At 44.3% G+C, this 14,978-nt stretch overlaps 1 protein-coding gene across 3 annotated transcripts in view; it reads left to right on the plus strand.

Moving 5' to 3' along the window:
* LOC130268873 (guanine nucleotide-binding protein subunit alpha-11-like) overlaps positions 1-14,978 on the plus strand; it is an 82,821-nt gene that overhangs the window by 15,534 nt on the left and 52,309 nt on the right. For 2 of the 3 annotated variants that reach the window (XM_056518061.1, XM_056518062.1), the window contains exon 2: positions 11,381-11,565. In XM_056518061.1, coding sequence (XP_056374036.1) covers positions 11,381-11,565 — 185 coding nt within the window. Of the gene's footprint in view, positions 1-9,195; positions 9,282-11,380; positions 11,566-14,978 lie in introns of those variants that run through there. The other variant, XM_056518063.1, reaches the window with a different exon arrangement.

Genomic DNA, 14,978 nt, shown 5'->3' on the forward strand with positions numbered 1-14,978 from the left:
TATAAGACAGGTTCTCCTTTGTTCAGTACCTTTCTACAGCAGTTCTCAATGGCCAGTAGTATGGAGCCTCGGTTCTTAGAATTCATCCACTCGTCTCATTCCTGTTTTCCAATTTACATTCCGGTTCTTTCCTAGCCTAACCATGTTAGGCTAAAAACATTTCCTTTTCAATTTGTACAAAAAAGAAGACTGCAGCAGCACTCTTGGTTAAAAATGAAAATAAAAATGGAGGCTCTTAGCGCACTTTTTGATCAAAACGTGTCCCCCATCGACCACACCGTGGTGGCCTCATTTCGGATGGGACCCTAACACACTTATTCCACTCACCCCTGCTGGGCATATGGCCTCTGACTGGGTGACATGCAGGATCCACTTTCGATTTAAAAAACCTCCAGTGAATAGTGTGTTAGGGTCCCATCCCAAGTGAGGCCACCTCCGGGTGGTGGATGGGAGACACGTTTTGATAAAAAAGTGCACTAAGAGCCTCCATCTTTTAGCCAAGAGTGCTACTGCAACCCTGTTTTTTGTATACTTTGTATTTGCCAGAGCAGCGTGTATATTAGGTAGTTGTGCTGGTTATTTATAATTCTTTTCCTTTTCAATTTGTTTATTGATCTCAAAGACAGTAACTCTTTAAGGACAAAGCCAATTTTGGCCTTGAGGAAACAACCAATTTCCATTTGTGCATTTTTATTTTCTCTTCTCGTCTTTTAAGAGCCACAACTCTTTTATTTTTCCATTTACAAAGCCATGTATTTTTGTGTGACCAATTGTACTCTACAATTTTGCAACTTATGGGAGGGGCTAGTTTTTACATAATGCATTTTTTATGGCATAGCTTTTTAAAACAATATCCATGTAGTTGTTATCTGTAGTTTTATCGGTACCACTTTGATAATAGGAATCTTTTTGATCACTTCTTATGTATTTTTTTCTGGGATGTGATAAAAAAAAAAATCAGCAATTTTGAGTTTTGGAGTTTCATGCGGAATCATTAACATTATATTTTAATGTATATTTCTACCTTTGACAATAACAAATTGGCATAGTACTCACCAGTATTGGCAATTCTCTTGTACAGCCTGCCACGGAAGACCACAGGGCAGGTGAGGGGATCTCCAGCTGCCATTTTAACATATCAGACCCCCGCAACCTGTGTGTGACAGTTTTCTCACAATTCTTCTGTGATTATTGCCCCAATATTTATTTTTAACAGCATACAAAATTACTCAGGTCTTGGGATTTCCCAGGTTGCAGTGTGTTGAGACCTGACATCACTAGTCAGGTGATCTTCAATGGGTGGAGCGACAGGTACTGCCTCAATGGGTGGAGCGACTCCTGGGTGGGAGAGGGATCATTTTGCCACATCTGTAGGCACCCTGGTTAGAAAACACTGATCTATTGCATTGAAGGGATCACAGGTGTGTTTCAATGGGTGGGGTAACTGATGTGTGGGAGGGAGGAAAGTGACCTCATACTTACAAACTATGGAACTATGGGATGTGTAGTTTAGAAAACTAAATTCAACAGGAAATACCCAGTTCTGGCAGTTAAATACTAATAAAATCCCCTCATGGTGGATAACACCTTTAATAATATGCATCAACATGATACTTAAAATTAACTGATGAAAATAAGACACTGCTTTTGAATTGTGGGTCAACAGAATCATTTTGAAAAATAACATTTTAAATTATGTAGATAGTAACATTTTATGCGTATTTTTAGTATACATTAGTTTAAAAAAAATTTTTTTGGGGTGAAAAGTATTTTTGCGTGAGAGGATTCACAAGGCTTGCCAACCAACAGCACACAGGAGCGGGTAAGATCTGCCCAGTTTTCTACTTTCGGATTACTTGTTTATTTGTTTGGCGGCTAACGGAGGAGCCTGCCACTAACTGCTACTATCTATATTTGTTATCTACTTTACCACCAACGATCTCACCAAGAGGTTATATGCTACAGATGGCTATTTGCCAGAGACTTTTATTTACGGAGACTATAAATCCCAGCATTCCCTATAAGTATCAGCACTAACTGCTACTATCTATAATTGTCATCTACTGTACCACCAACGATACTGCTAAGAGGGTATATGCTACACACGGCTATCTGCCAGAGACTTTAGTCACGGTGACTACAAATCCCAGCATGCCCTAAAAATACTTTTCAAAAATATATCACACAAAAGACAGTTATTGATCAAGGGGCGGTTCTACTACACATTAATACTGTTGTATTATTATTTTACAATTTTGTTTTAATATAAATCTATTCTATATATTGGTGGGGAGTCACAAGGGCCCTGTGACTACACTGCCTAGTTTACTACTTTTATTAATAAATGTATTTTTATGGCATCTATTTATGTTAACTTATTTACATAGAATATAACCAAATTGTTACGCCGAGCACTCGGGGTCCCTGCTCCTCCCCGGAGCGCTCGCGGCGTTCTCCTCTCTGCAGCGCCCTAGTCGGACCCGCTGACCGGGAGCGCTGCACTGACATTCACGATGGGGATGCGATTTGCATAGCGGGACGCGCCCGCTCGCGAATCGCAACCCAAGCCACTTACCCGTCCCGGTCCCCGGCTGTCATGTTCTGGCGCGCGCGGCTCCGCTCTCTAGGGCGCGCGCACGCCAGCTCTCTAAGATTTAAAGGGCCAGTGCACCAGTGATTGGTGCCTGGCCCAATCAGTCTGATTAGCTTCCACCTGCTCCCTGTCCATATAACCTCACTTCCCCTGCACTTCCTTGCTGGATCTTGTTGCCTTGTGCCAGAGAAAGCGTTTAGTGTTGTCCATAGCCTGTGTTCCAGATCTCCTGCTATCGTCATTGACTACGAACCTTGCCGCCTGCCCCGACTTTCTGCTACGTCTGACCTTGCCTCTGCCTAGTCCTTCTGTCCCACGCCTTCTCAGCAGTCAGCGAGGTTGAGCCGTTGCCGGTGGATACGACCTGGTTGCTACCGCCGCAGCAAGACCATCCCGCTTTGCGGCGGGCTCTGGTGAATACCAGTAGCAACCTAGAACCGGTCCACCGACACGGTCCACGCCAATCCCTCGCTGACACAGAGGATCCACATCCAGCTAGACGAATCCTAACAGTAGATCCGGCCATGGATCCCACTGAGGTGCAGCTGCCAAGTCTCGCTGACCTATCCACGGTGGTCGCCCAGCAATCGCAGCAAATTGCCCAACAAGGACAGCAGCTGTCGCAGTTGACCGCCACGTTACAGCAACTTCTGCCACTGCTACAGCCTCCGGCCGCACCTAGCCTCCGCTTGTCCCTGCCGGACAAATTTGATGGGGACTCTAGACTCTGCCGTGGCTTCCTGTCTCAATGTTCCCTACATATGGAGATGTTGTCGGACCAATTTCCTACAGAACGGTCTAAGGTGGCGTTCGTAGTGAGTCTTCTGTCTGGAAAGGCCTTGTCTTGGGCCACACCACTCTGGGACCGCAACTGCCAACTCCTCCTTCTCAGCCGTGGCCTTCTTGGACTCTGGTTCTTCTGGAAATTTTATTCTGGCCTCTTTGGTGAATAGGTTCTGCATCCCGGTGACCCGTCTCCTCAAGCCGCTCTACATTTCTTCGGTCAACGGAGTGAAGTTGGACTGCACTGTGCGTTACCGCACAGAGCCCTTGCTTATGAGCATTGGACTGCATCACGAGAAAATTGAATTTTTCGTCCTGCCCAACTGCACCTCTGAAGTCCTCCTCGGTCTGCCATGGCTCCAGCATCATTCTCCCACCCTTGACTGGACCACCGGGGAGATTAAGAATTGGGGGCCTGCTTGCCGCAAGAAATGCCTCACGTCTGCTCCCAGTCCCGTCTGTCGGGCCTCAGTGTCTCCTCCTGTGCCTGGTCTCCCCAAGGCCTATCAAGTCTGTGCCGTGCCTCCTCATAGCCCCCGTCCTGGTGACACTCTGCCCTGTGACATGCTTCACCCTCTGCCCCCCCTCCCCATTTCCATTCCTTCTGAACTACCTGCCGCTGATAAAGCTACCCAGGACTTTTTGTTCCGGAAGGAAACTCAAGAGGCGGCCCCTATGTTCTCTTTTCATTTGAAGGGACAAGGAGACAAAAAGAGGGGGAGACCTAAGGGGGGGGGGGGGGGGGTACTGTTACGCCGAGCGCTCCGGGTCCCTGCTCCTCCCTGGAGCGCTCGCGGCGTTCTCCTCTCTGCAGCGCCCCGGTCGGACCCGCTCGCGAATCGCATCCCAAGCCACTTACCCGTCCCGGTCCCCGGCTGTCGTGTTCTGGCACGCGCGGCTCCGCTCTCTAGGGCGCGCGCGCGCCAGCTCTCTAAGAATTAGAGGGCCATTGCACCAGTGATTGGTGCCTGGCCCAATCAGTCTGATTAGCTTCCACCTGCTCCCTGTCCATATAACCTCACTTCCCCTGCACTTCCTTGCCGGATCTTGTTGCCTTGTGCCAGAGAAAGCGTTTAGTGTTGTCCATAGCCTGTGTTCCAGATCTTCTGCTATCGTCATTGACTACGAACCTTGCCGCCTGCCCCGACCTTCTGCTACGTCTGACCTTGCCTCTGCCTAGTCCTTTTGTCCCACGCCTTCTCAGCAGTCAGCGAGGTTGAGCCGTTGCCGGTGGATACGACCTGGTTGCTACCGCCGCACAAGACCATCCCGCTTTGCGGCGGGCTCTGGTGAAAACCAGTAGCAACCCTAGAACCGGTCCACCGACACGGTCCACGCCAATCCCTCGCTGACACAGAGGATCCACATCCAGCTAGCCGAATCCTAACACAAATTTTTATAATCTACTATCTTGGTTCCTAAAATCCTTACTTTACTTTCTTGGTTTCTTATTCTCACACATTTTCCTTCTCCAAAAATCTCACATATATAACTTAGAAGACTGAGATACCTATTGTCTTTTTACTCTGCTCATACTCTCCCGGGGTGTGGGAGCCCATGTCAGTAACCTCAGCTGTATATAGAAAAAGTGAGCTGCACCCTCTCCATATGTTATATGTGATTTTTAATTCATTGGTAAAGAAATTCAGAACTGTCTGGTAGCAAAAATCTAATTATACCTTTATTATTTTCAAAGTTAAATTTTTATCTTATTAAGACAAAATATATTATAGGTAGGAAATATAACTATGGCAGTTAAAAAATTAAAGTTTTGTTCACACAATGGATTTTTCCGCAAGAGTTTCACTTTCAATGCTTTGGATCTGGCAGTGGTTTTGGCCACAGATTAAGCCCACTAATCCATGTTAAAAAAAATGTGTGAATGATTTTGGGGGTGTAAGGACATCATGACCTGGTATTAAGTCATGTCAAGAGATGTGATAGGGAGAGGAAACAATATGGAGGAGGAGGAGAAACACATATACAGTTTCCAGTCCTATTGTTTTCATCATGTGAGGTGAGATTGTTCTAGGGAATGTTAGTAGGCAGTGGCATAGCCTGGTGTGCCAGCACTTGGGGCAAAGCACAGTATCCCCCCCCCCCCCAACCAAGCCTTTAAATGTAAGAGAGTGACAATGAATACAATGGATGCATTGCCGCCCACCAATGGTGTAAACAGTGCAGCAGCAGCAGTAGTACAGTGCAGCAGCAGGGCATCCGGACAGGACTGGAGTTCCTGCTCCTGTACATATATTCCATAGCACGCTAAGCTATTGCAGGATGTACATACAGGGGCACAGACTACCTGCTCCTGTACAATACAGTCTGGGTTCGTATACATTATATGCATCATCACTTGCTTTACATTTTGAGGGACACAAATGCTCACCCACACTACATCACTGTTAGTAGGTTAAAGAGTACCTGTCATGATCTTGATAAATTTTATAATCCTCCCAGTTCACTCCTGCCATCACAATAAACCACGACCTGCCTATATTTTTATTATCTTTTAGTTTTCTATCTTGATATTGCTCTGTATCTTCTGCTCAGTCTCAGCTCAACAGATTTGAAAGGGGCCTTCCCCAGCAGGTGTGACATCATCTAAAGCCCTGCTGGGGAGAACTTCCTCCCTCACTCTGCTACACACAGCCCAGAACAGTTCAGTGTGTGATGGCTAAGACCACCCCCCACCCCTCAGTTCAATGCACTGAACTCTACTATACACTTTATACACTGTGCTAAGCTGAGGTCCCGCCTGCATTTCCTGACTTTTGTGACTGCCATGCTTCTGCAGGAGAACATCTGCAAGCAGGACTGCAGGCAAAACTAAAAGGAGGACCCTTGGTGGCCAAAGTTTTAAGGGTTAATTCAACACATTAAGTTACAAAATGTTGTTAGTAAGTACACTACTCAAAAAAATAAAGGGAACACTAAGATAACACATCCTAGATCTGAATGAACTAATCGTCTGAAATATTTTCGTCTTTATATAGTTTAATGTACTGTCAACAAAATCACACAAAAATTATCAATGGAAATCAAATTTATCAACCCATGGAGGTCTGGATATGGAGTCACACTCAAAATCAACGTGAAAAACCACACTACAGGCTGATCCAACTTTGATGTAATGCCCTTAAAGGAGTTTTCGAAGCTAAAAGTTTTAACCCCCGCTGTGCCCGGGCTGTAAAACTATACATAATAAACTTTCACTTACCTGCCTACGATCCACTGTTGTTCCGATATCGCCGTCCCATTCTCCGGTCCTGGTCTCTTCCACTTCCTGCGGGTCGGTGACTTCACTCTGCTCTCAGCCTATCAGCAGCCGCAGCAATATCCCGTCGCGGCTGCTGATAGGCTGAGCGCAGAGTGAAGTCACCGATCCGCAGGGAGAGGAAGCTGACAGGGACCGGAGCACGGGCGGCGATATCGGAACAACGCGGGATCGTAGGCAGGTAAGTGAAAGTTTATTATGTATAGTTTTACAGCCCGGGCACAGCGGGGGATAAAAGATTTCAGTTGGAGAACTCCTTTAAGACAAGTCAAAATGAGGCTCAGTAGTGTGTGTGGCCTCCACGTGCCCGTATGACCTCCCTACAACGCCTGAGCATGCTCCTGATGAGGTGGTGAATGGTCTCCAGAGGGATGTCCTCCTAGACCTGGACTAAACCATCCGCCAACTCCTGGACAGTCTGTGGTGCATCGTGCTGTTGGTGGATGGAGTGAGACATGATGTCCCAGATGTGCTCGATCATATTCAAGTCTGGGGAATGGGCAGGCCAGTCCACAGCATCAATGCCTTCCTCTTGCAGGAAACGCTGACACAGTCCAGCCACATGAGGTCTAGCATTGTCTTGCATTAGAAGGAACCCAGGGCCAAACGCACCCAGCATATGGTCTCACAAGGGGTCTGAGGATCTCATCTCGGTACCTAATGGCAGTCAGGCTACCTCTGGCAGGCACATGGAGGGCTGTGCGGCCCCCAAAGAAATGCCACCCCACATCATTACTGACCCACTGCCAAACTGGTCATGCTGACGGATGTTGCAGGCAGCAGAACGTTCTCCACGGCGTCTCCAGACTCTGTCACGTCAGTCACATGTGCTCAGTGTGAACCTGCTTTCATCTATGAAGAATACAGGGCGCCAGTGGCGAATTTGCCAATCTTGGTGTTCTTTGGCAAATGCCAAATGTCCTGCACGGTGTTGGGCTGTAAGCACAACCCCCACCTGCAGATGTCCGATCTCATACCACCCTCATGGAGTCTGTTTCTGACCGTTTGAGTGGACACATGCACATTTGTGGCCTGCTGGAGGTCATTTTGCAGGGCTCTAGCACTGCTCTTCCTGCTCCCCCTTGCAAGTAGGCCCTCCTATGGCCTCCTCCACATCTCCTGATGTACTGGCCTGTCTCCTGGTAGCACCTCCATGCTCTGGACACTACGCTGACAGACACAGCAAACCTTCTTGCCACAGCTCGCATTAATGTGCCATCCTGGATGAGCTGGACTACCTGAGCCACTTGTGTGGGTTGTAGACTGCGTCTCATGCTACCACTAGAGTGAAAGCACCGCCAGCATTCAAAAGTGACCCAAACATCAGTCAGAAAGCATAGGAACTGAGAAGTGGTCTGTGGTCACCACCTGCAGAACCACTCCCTTATTGGGGGTGTCTTGCTAATTGCCTATAATTTCCACCTGTTGTCTGTTCCATTTGCACAACAGCATGTGAAATTGATTGTCAATCAGTGTTGCTTCCTGAGTGGACAGTGTGATTTCACAGAAGTGTGATTGACTTGGAGTTACATTGTGTTGTTTAAGGCTAAGTTTCCACTTGTTTTTTTTTCTGTTAGTTTTTGGAATACTGCCACAGCAGTTTTTGAGCCAAAGCCAGTAGTGGATCCATAAGGGAGGAGAAGTGTAAGTCCTTCCTTTATATGTCCTATTCCTTTTGAATCTGACTTTGGCTCAAAAACTGCAGTGGCCGTATTCCAAAAACTGCCAGAAAAAAAAACAAGTGGAAACCTAGCCTAGTGTTCCCTTTATTTTTTGAGCAGTTTATATAGGAAAGGTAATTGGAATAGGCTAATCTATAATATATTATGTTTTATTACTAATGGTAGGTGCCATTTAACCTAACATACTGCATTCCACCAGAAGTGGTGGCATACAGAAAAACGTGTGTGTGTTTTTATGGGCATAATTCCAATGTACCTGTTACGCCGAGCGCTCCGGGTCCTCGCTCCTCACCGGAGCGCTCACAGCGTTCTCCTGTTCGCAGCGCCCCGGTCAGACCTGCTGACCGGGTGTGCTGCGATAATGTCCCCAGCCGGGATGCGATTCGCAATGCTTACCAGACTCGTTCCCCGTCTGTGCTGTCCCGGCGCGCGTGGCCCCGCTCCCTAGGGCGCGCGTGCGTCGGGTCTTTGCTATTTAAAGGGTCGGTGCGCCACTGATTGGCGCATGGGTTTTAATCAGTATCTTCACCTGTGCACTTCCCTATTAATACCTCACTTCCCCTGCACTTCCTTGTCGGATCTTGTTGCCATTGTGCCAGTAAAAGCGTTTCCTTGTGTGTTCCTAGCCTGTGTTCCAGACCTCCTGCCGTTGCCCCTGACTATGATCCTTGCTGCCTGCCCTGACCTTCTGCTACGTCCGACCTTGCTCTTGTCTACTCCCTTGTACCGCGCTTATCTCAGCCGTCAGAGAGGTTGAGCCGTTGCTGGTGGATACGACCTGGTTGCTACCGCCGCTGCAAGACCATCCCGCTTTGCGGCGGGCTCTGGTGAAAACCAGTAGCAACTTAGAACCGGTCCACAGACACGGTCCACGCCAATCCCTCTCTGGCACAGAGGATCCACCTCCAGCTTGCCGAATCGTGACAGTACCATTTGGCAATATATGGTAATAGACAGAAAACAGCTGTATAAAAACAGTGTAAAAGTCAAATTTTTCAAACAATACAATAATTACTAAGGTCATACTTTCTGAAACTGCATGGAGAGTGAAGCAGGCAAGAAGAAAGAGGATTTGGTCTCTGTCCCTTGATAGCAGTTTATACGGATATGTGAATATGACTTCTGCGGGGATTTGCAGGATTTTTCTGTAATTTTTTAATTGCAAATTATTATGATAAACTGCAATGGTGGTAAGGTGCAATGTAGGACTTAATTTTACTCTTTTGGTGTGTCATGTCGTACAGATGTATCCAGGGAAGTTTGACCGACTAGAGGCCCATAAGAAAACAGTGACATTCAGAAAGATCCTTGTTCAGCATTACCATTTCTGGAAATATTCTCTTTTTTGAAAGCTTAAAGGGGTATTCCAGGAAAAAACTTTTTTATTTATTTTTTATATCAACTGGCTCCAGAAAGTTAAACAGATTCATAAATTACTTCTATTAAAAAATCTTAATTCTTCCAATAATTATGAACAGCTAAAGTTGACTTGTTCTTTTCTGTCAGGCAACAGTGCTCTCTGCTGACATCTCTGCTTGTCTCGGGAACTGCACAGAGTAGAAGAGGTTTGCTATGGGAATTTGCTTCTACTCTGGAGAGTTTCCGAGACAGGTGTCATCAGAGAACACTTAGAAAGAAAAGAACAACTCAACTACAGTAGCTCAAGTATTGAAAGGATTAAGATTTTTTAATAGTAGTAATTTACAAATTTGTTTAACTTTCTGGAGCCAGTTGATATATATAAAAAAAGTTTTTCCTGGATAACCCCTTTAAGACAATGTAGAAAATGAATACTCACAGCAGGAGTGGAACTAAACTTAAAGATAGCCACTTTTCAGTATATGTGGTATTGACTGGAGCTCGTGTCTCTGCGTCTTTCTGGCAAAAGCCAGGCCTAGACTACAGATTTAGGACCAACTCTTGGGACTTGGGACTCTTCTGCAGCAAGGAAAAAACATGTAACCAAATCGACCATTCAGCTATACATGAAAGGAATGCAATGTAATAAAGTGAACCCTCTTTAAACCTTAGTGTATGCGGAGAATGGCAGTGAACTACAGAAAATACACAATGCACGTTTCTCAATACTATCGGGTACGTAATAGTTGCAAGCCTTCCATTGCCTCCTGAGTACTCTACTGTGTAGCAGCTGGAAATGCTGTACTGGGCTACCAGAGTAGTACAGGCGGGGTAAGTCGAGAATTTTATGTGGATATAGAAAGTCACTGTGTGAATGGTAAGGCAGCCTTTTTCCTGGTTTTCAGAGATAACCAGGAAGCTATTGCACAACGTCCTTGTGACAACATATTATCAGATTGCAAAACATTACACCATCTCACTATTCACACAAGTGTAATAAACCCAACACTATTATTTGGGTGTCATAAAAGGTGACAGCATTAATGATATCTCTGCCATCCGATCATTCTAGAAAAAAAAGCTTGTTTTTCAGAGACGTTAAATGGAATCTGCCACCAGTTTCATTTTGCCCTATTTAAGGGGGCATAAACTAGTGACAGAGATGCATAGCAACAGGGGTCACAATGGTTGCAAATGTGATTAAGTCCCTTAGCTAGGGGTCCCATAGGCCCCCCTGCCAGATACTGGATCTGGCTGATGTGTGGGAGGGAGAAAAGTGACCTCACTCTTACAAACAAGGAATAATGGGATTTGTAATTTAAGAGAACAAACTTCAACAGGAAATACCCAGTTCAAAAAAAAGATCAACTTTATGGTAATCTGGTTACATTTAGCCCCAGGATGAGCGCAGATCCTTCCTAAGCATGTCCATTACTGTCTGGCAGGTACATACTAACATCTTATGGTGGATAACCCCTTTAACCGAGCCATCATAGGTAACATGGAGTCATTTTCAGTTGCACTCATAATATTAATGGGAACCATTATGTTTTTGTTCAGATTCCAGTGTTTATACTGATTACATTGTAACCCAAATGGAACCCAGGTGGCAGTTTTGCTTTCCAATAGGAAAAATGAAAAAACTCATGAAAAGAACATATTTAACATGTGTGTCTACCCTTACAGGAACGGGAGAGAGTGGAAAGAGTACATTTATTAAGCAGATGAGAATCATCCATGGATCTGGTTTCTCAGAGCAAGATCGTAAAATTTACGCAAAGCTTATACATCAGAATATTGTAACCTGTGCGCAGTCCCTGGTGGGAGCTATGGAGACCCTCAGAGTACCTTATGTCTGGGAAGAAAATAAGGTAACAGCGTCTTACAGAAGTTAAATACTATTATTTAAAAGCAATCTGACTAATGTATATGTTTGTTTTTCTTAACTATGACAAGCTATATCTATGACAAGCTATTATAAAGCCCGGTGTTCATTGTTCTCTGGTGACTCATATGTGGTATGTCAGGTATTTTAACCAAGTGGAAACCTGTTATGTCATATTGTGACACACATGGAAAGTACATACTCTGCATTTTAACTTTTCGCACTTCATAGCATAACTTTTAAACATAAGTAAACCAAAGGGAAAAAAAACATGCACTGCAATTAAATCACAACCCTCCATCTTCAAAGATCCTGGTTATCTACTGAACTTACTGTACCTTTGTTAGGGTGCATTCACATGCAGAGTATCCTGTGCATATTTGATGCATAGGATTTGAAGCTGCAGATTTTATGCTGCAGATTTCAATGCAAACTAAATGACTCAACACTGCTTCAAATCCTGTGCATCAAATATGCACAGGACACTGTTCCTGTGAATACACCCTAAAGGGCTGATCAGCTGTTCAGTGCCTGCACTACACAGTCAGTGGGGCTGGAAACAGTTGGCTCCGTTCTCTGCATAGTAGCCAGGCCTGGTTACTGCAGCTCAGTAACAGTTCACCTGAACAGGAGTTAAAGGGGTTATCCAGGAAAAAACCTGTTTTTATATATCAACTGGCTCCAGAAAGTTAAACAGATTTGTAAATTACTTCTATTAAAAAAATCTTAATCCTTTCAGTACTTATGAGCTTCTGAAGTTAAGGTTGTTCTTTTCTGTCTAAGTGCTCTATGATGACACGTGTCTCGGGAACCGCCCAGTTTAGAAGAGGATTGCTATGGAGATTTGCTTCTAAACTGGGCGGTTCCCGAGACAGGCGTCATCAGAGAGCACTGAGACAGAAAAGAACAACCTTAACTTCAGAAGCTCAAAAGTACTGAAAGGATTAAGATTTTTTAATAGAAGTAATTTACAAATCTAAAAGAAAAAGGAAGGTTATGTGCAGCTCACAATTAAATATTCTCCGAGGTCAAATGGACAAGCAGCTATACCCAAGCTGCAATATACAAATGTAGAAAAAAGAAGGATTTTTTTGTCCAGACCTCCAGGAGAATAGATGCTATAATTTTAATTAAATATCATTAATTATAGCATCTATTCTCCTGGAGGTCTGGACAAAAAATCCTTAATTTACAAATGTGTTTAACTTTCTGGAGCCAGTTGATATATATAAAAAAGTTTTTTTCTGGATAACCCCTTTAAGCTACAGCTGCATGGCACCACTACACAGTGGACAAAGCCAACTGCTTCCAGGCCAGTTCACTATATAGTGCCAGCACTGAACAGCTGATTAGTAGGAAAAGCTGAATGTTGGCACCCCACCCATCAGCAACTGATCTGATCAGACACCCTCTGTAAGCAATTTCTAACAGGGCTCATGATTGCTCTAAAAATAATGAATACTCATTTTTTTTCCAGCATTACTGAAAGGACCTTGATCAGTCGGTTATATTTTAGAGGCCTGCAAATTTAGAAGAGGTAGTCCTAACTAGATAATCCCTTTAAATAAATGTTGGCATTAGATGCCATGGTGTGACAATTGACTAGTTTATCATATGCAGAACTGGATTGGGGTTCCTTGGGCCGACCTGAGGAAATAATTTTGAAGGCATATTATTGGGTGATTTAGAACACTTTGATGGATTGTTGTGAAAGGTTGTGCACTTTTAGGTTGCGTTCACGCTGAGCAAATGAAGAGGAATTCAGGCGGAAAAATGTACTTGCCGGAAAAAGAATTTTTGCGCAAAATTTCTGCGGAATTGCACGCTGAAATGGGGGAGAAAGAAGTGAAGGGTTTTTCAGCCACTTCCTTCTTTTTTACGGAGCCATGACATCACGCTGCTCCGTCCCCTGTACCGCCCACCATTACGCACAGAGCGAACTCGCTCTGTGCAGTAATGATAGCGTGGTGCCGCAGCGGCGATCCCGGGGGTCCTCAGCAGCGGGACCCAAGTGATCTGACATCTTATCCCCTATCCTTTGGATAGGGGATAAGATGTTTGGTGGCGGAGTACCCCTTTATGTCCTGATGCGCTGGTACTTTACGCACTAGGATGTACATTTACATCCAATACATGAAGTGAGCACAAGAACTTTGCTCAAACCATTCAGCGCAGGTCCCGGCTGCTATCATTAACCCCTCAGATGCCGCTATCAATACCAATCACGGCATCTATGGCATTATCATTGTTGCGGGTGACTGATCGGACCACCAAGTTGTAATAAAATATGGAAAAAGTTTTTTTTTCTAATAATTTAAATAGACATATAGGGTATGGCCACGTGAGTAAATGTCCAAACCATTAAAATATAATGTTAACCCCTTGGGGACAGAGCCCATTATGACCCTAAGGACGGGAGCATTTTTTGCAAATCTGACCACTGTCACTTTAAGCATTAATAACGCTGGGATGCTTTTACTTATAAATTTGATTCCGAGATTGTTTTTTCGTGACATATTCTACTTTATGTTAGTGGTAAATTTTCGTCAATATTTGCATCATTTCTTGGTGAAAAATTAAAAAATTTGATGAAAAATTTGAACATTTTGCATTTTTCTAACTTTGAAGCTCTCTACTTGTAAGGAAAATGGATATTCCAAATAAATTATATATTGATTCACAAATACAATATGTCCACTTTATGTTTGCATCATAAAGTTGACATGTTTTTACTTTTGGAAAACATCAGCAGCAGCAAACTTCCAATTTTTTGCAAAATTTTCAAAATCTGAATTTTTCAGGGACCAGTTCAGGTTTGAAGTGGATTTGAAGGGTCTTCTGGTTAGAAATACCCCATAAATGACCCCATTATAAAAACTGCACCCCTCAAAGTATTCAAAATGACATTCAGTAAGTGTGTTTACTCTTTAGGTGTTTCACAGGAATAGCAGCAAAGTGAAGGAGAAAATGTAAAATCTTTATTTTTTACACTCGCATGTTCTAGTAGACCCAGTTTTTGAATTTTTACAAGGGGTAAAAGGAAAAAAATCCTATCAAAATAAGAAAATACCTCATATGTGTATGTCAAGGGTTTGGCGGGCACAGTAGAGGGCTCAGAAGGGAAGGAGCAACAATGGGATTATGGAGAGTGAGTTTTTCTGAAATGTTTTTTGGGGGGCATGTCCCATTTAGGAAGCCCCTATGGTGCCAGGACAGCAAATCCCCCCCCCACATCGCACACTTTTATGGAAACTACACCCCTCAAGGAACGTAACAAGGGGTACGGTGAGCCTTAACACCCCACAGGTGTTTGACAACTTTTTGTTAAAGTCGGATGTGTAAATGAAAAAAAAAATTTCACTTTTTTACAAGGGGTAATAGGAGAAAATGCCCCCAAAA

Source organism: Hyla sarda, chromosome 1, assembly GCF_029499605.1.
Source record: "Hyla sarda isolate aHylSar1 chromosome 1, aHylSar1.hap1, whole genome shotgun sequence".
Lineage (NCBI taxonomy): Eukaryota > Metazoa > Chordata > Amphibia > Anura > Hylidae > Hyla > Hyla sarda.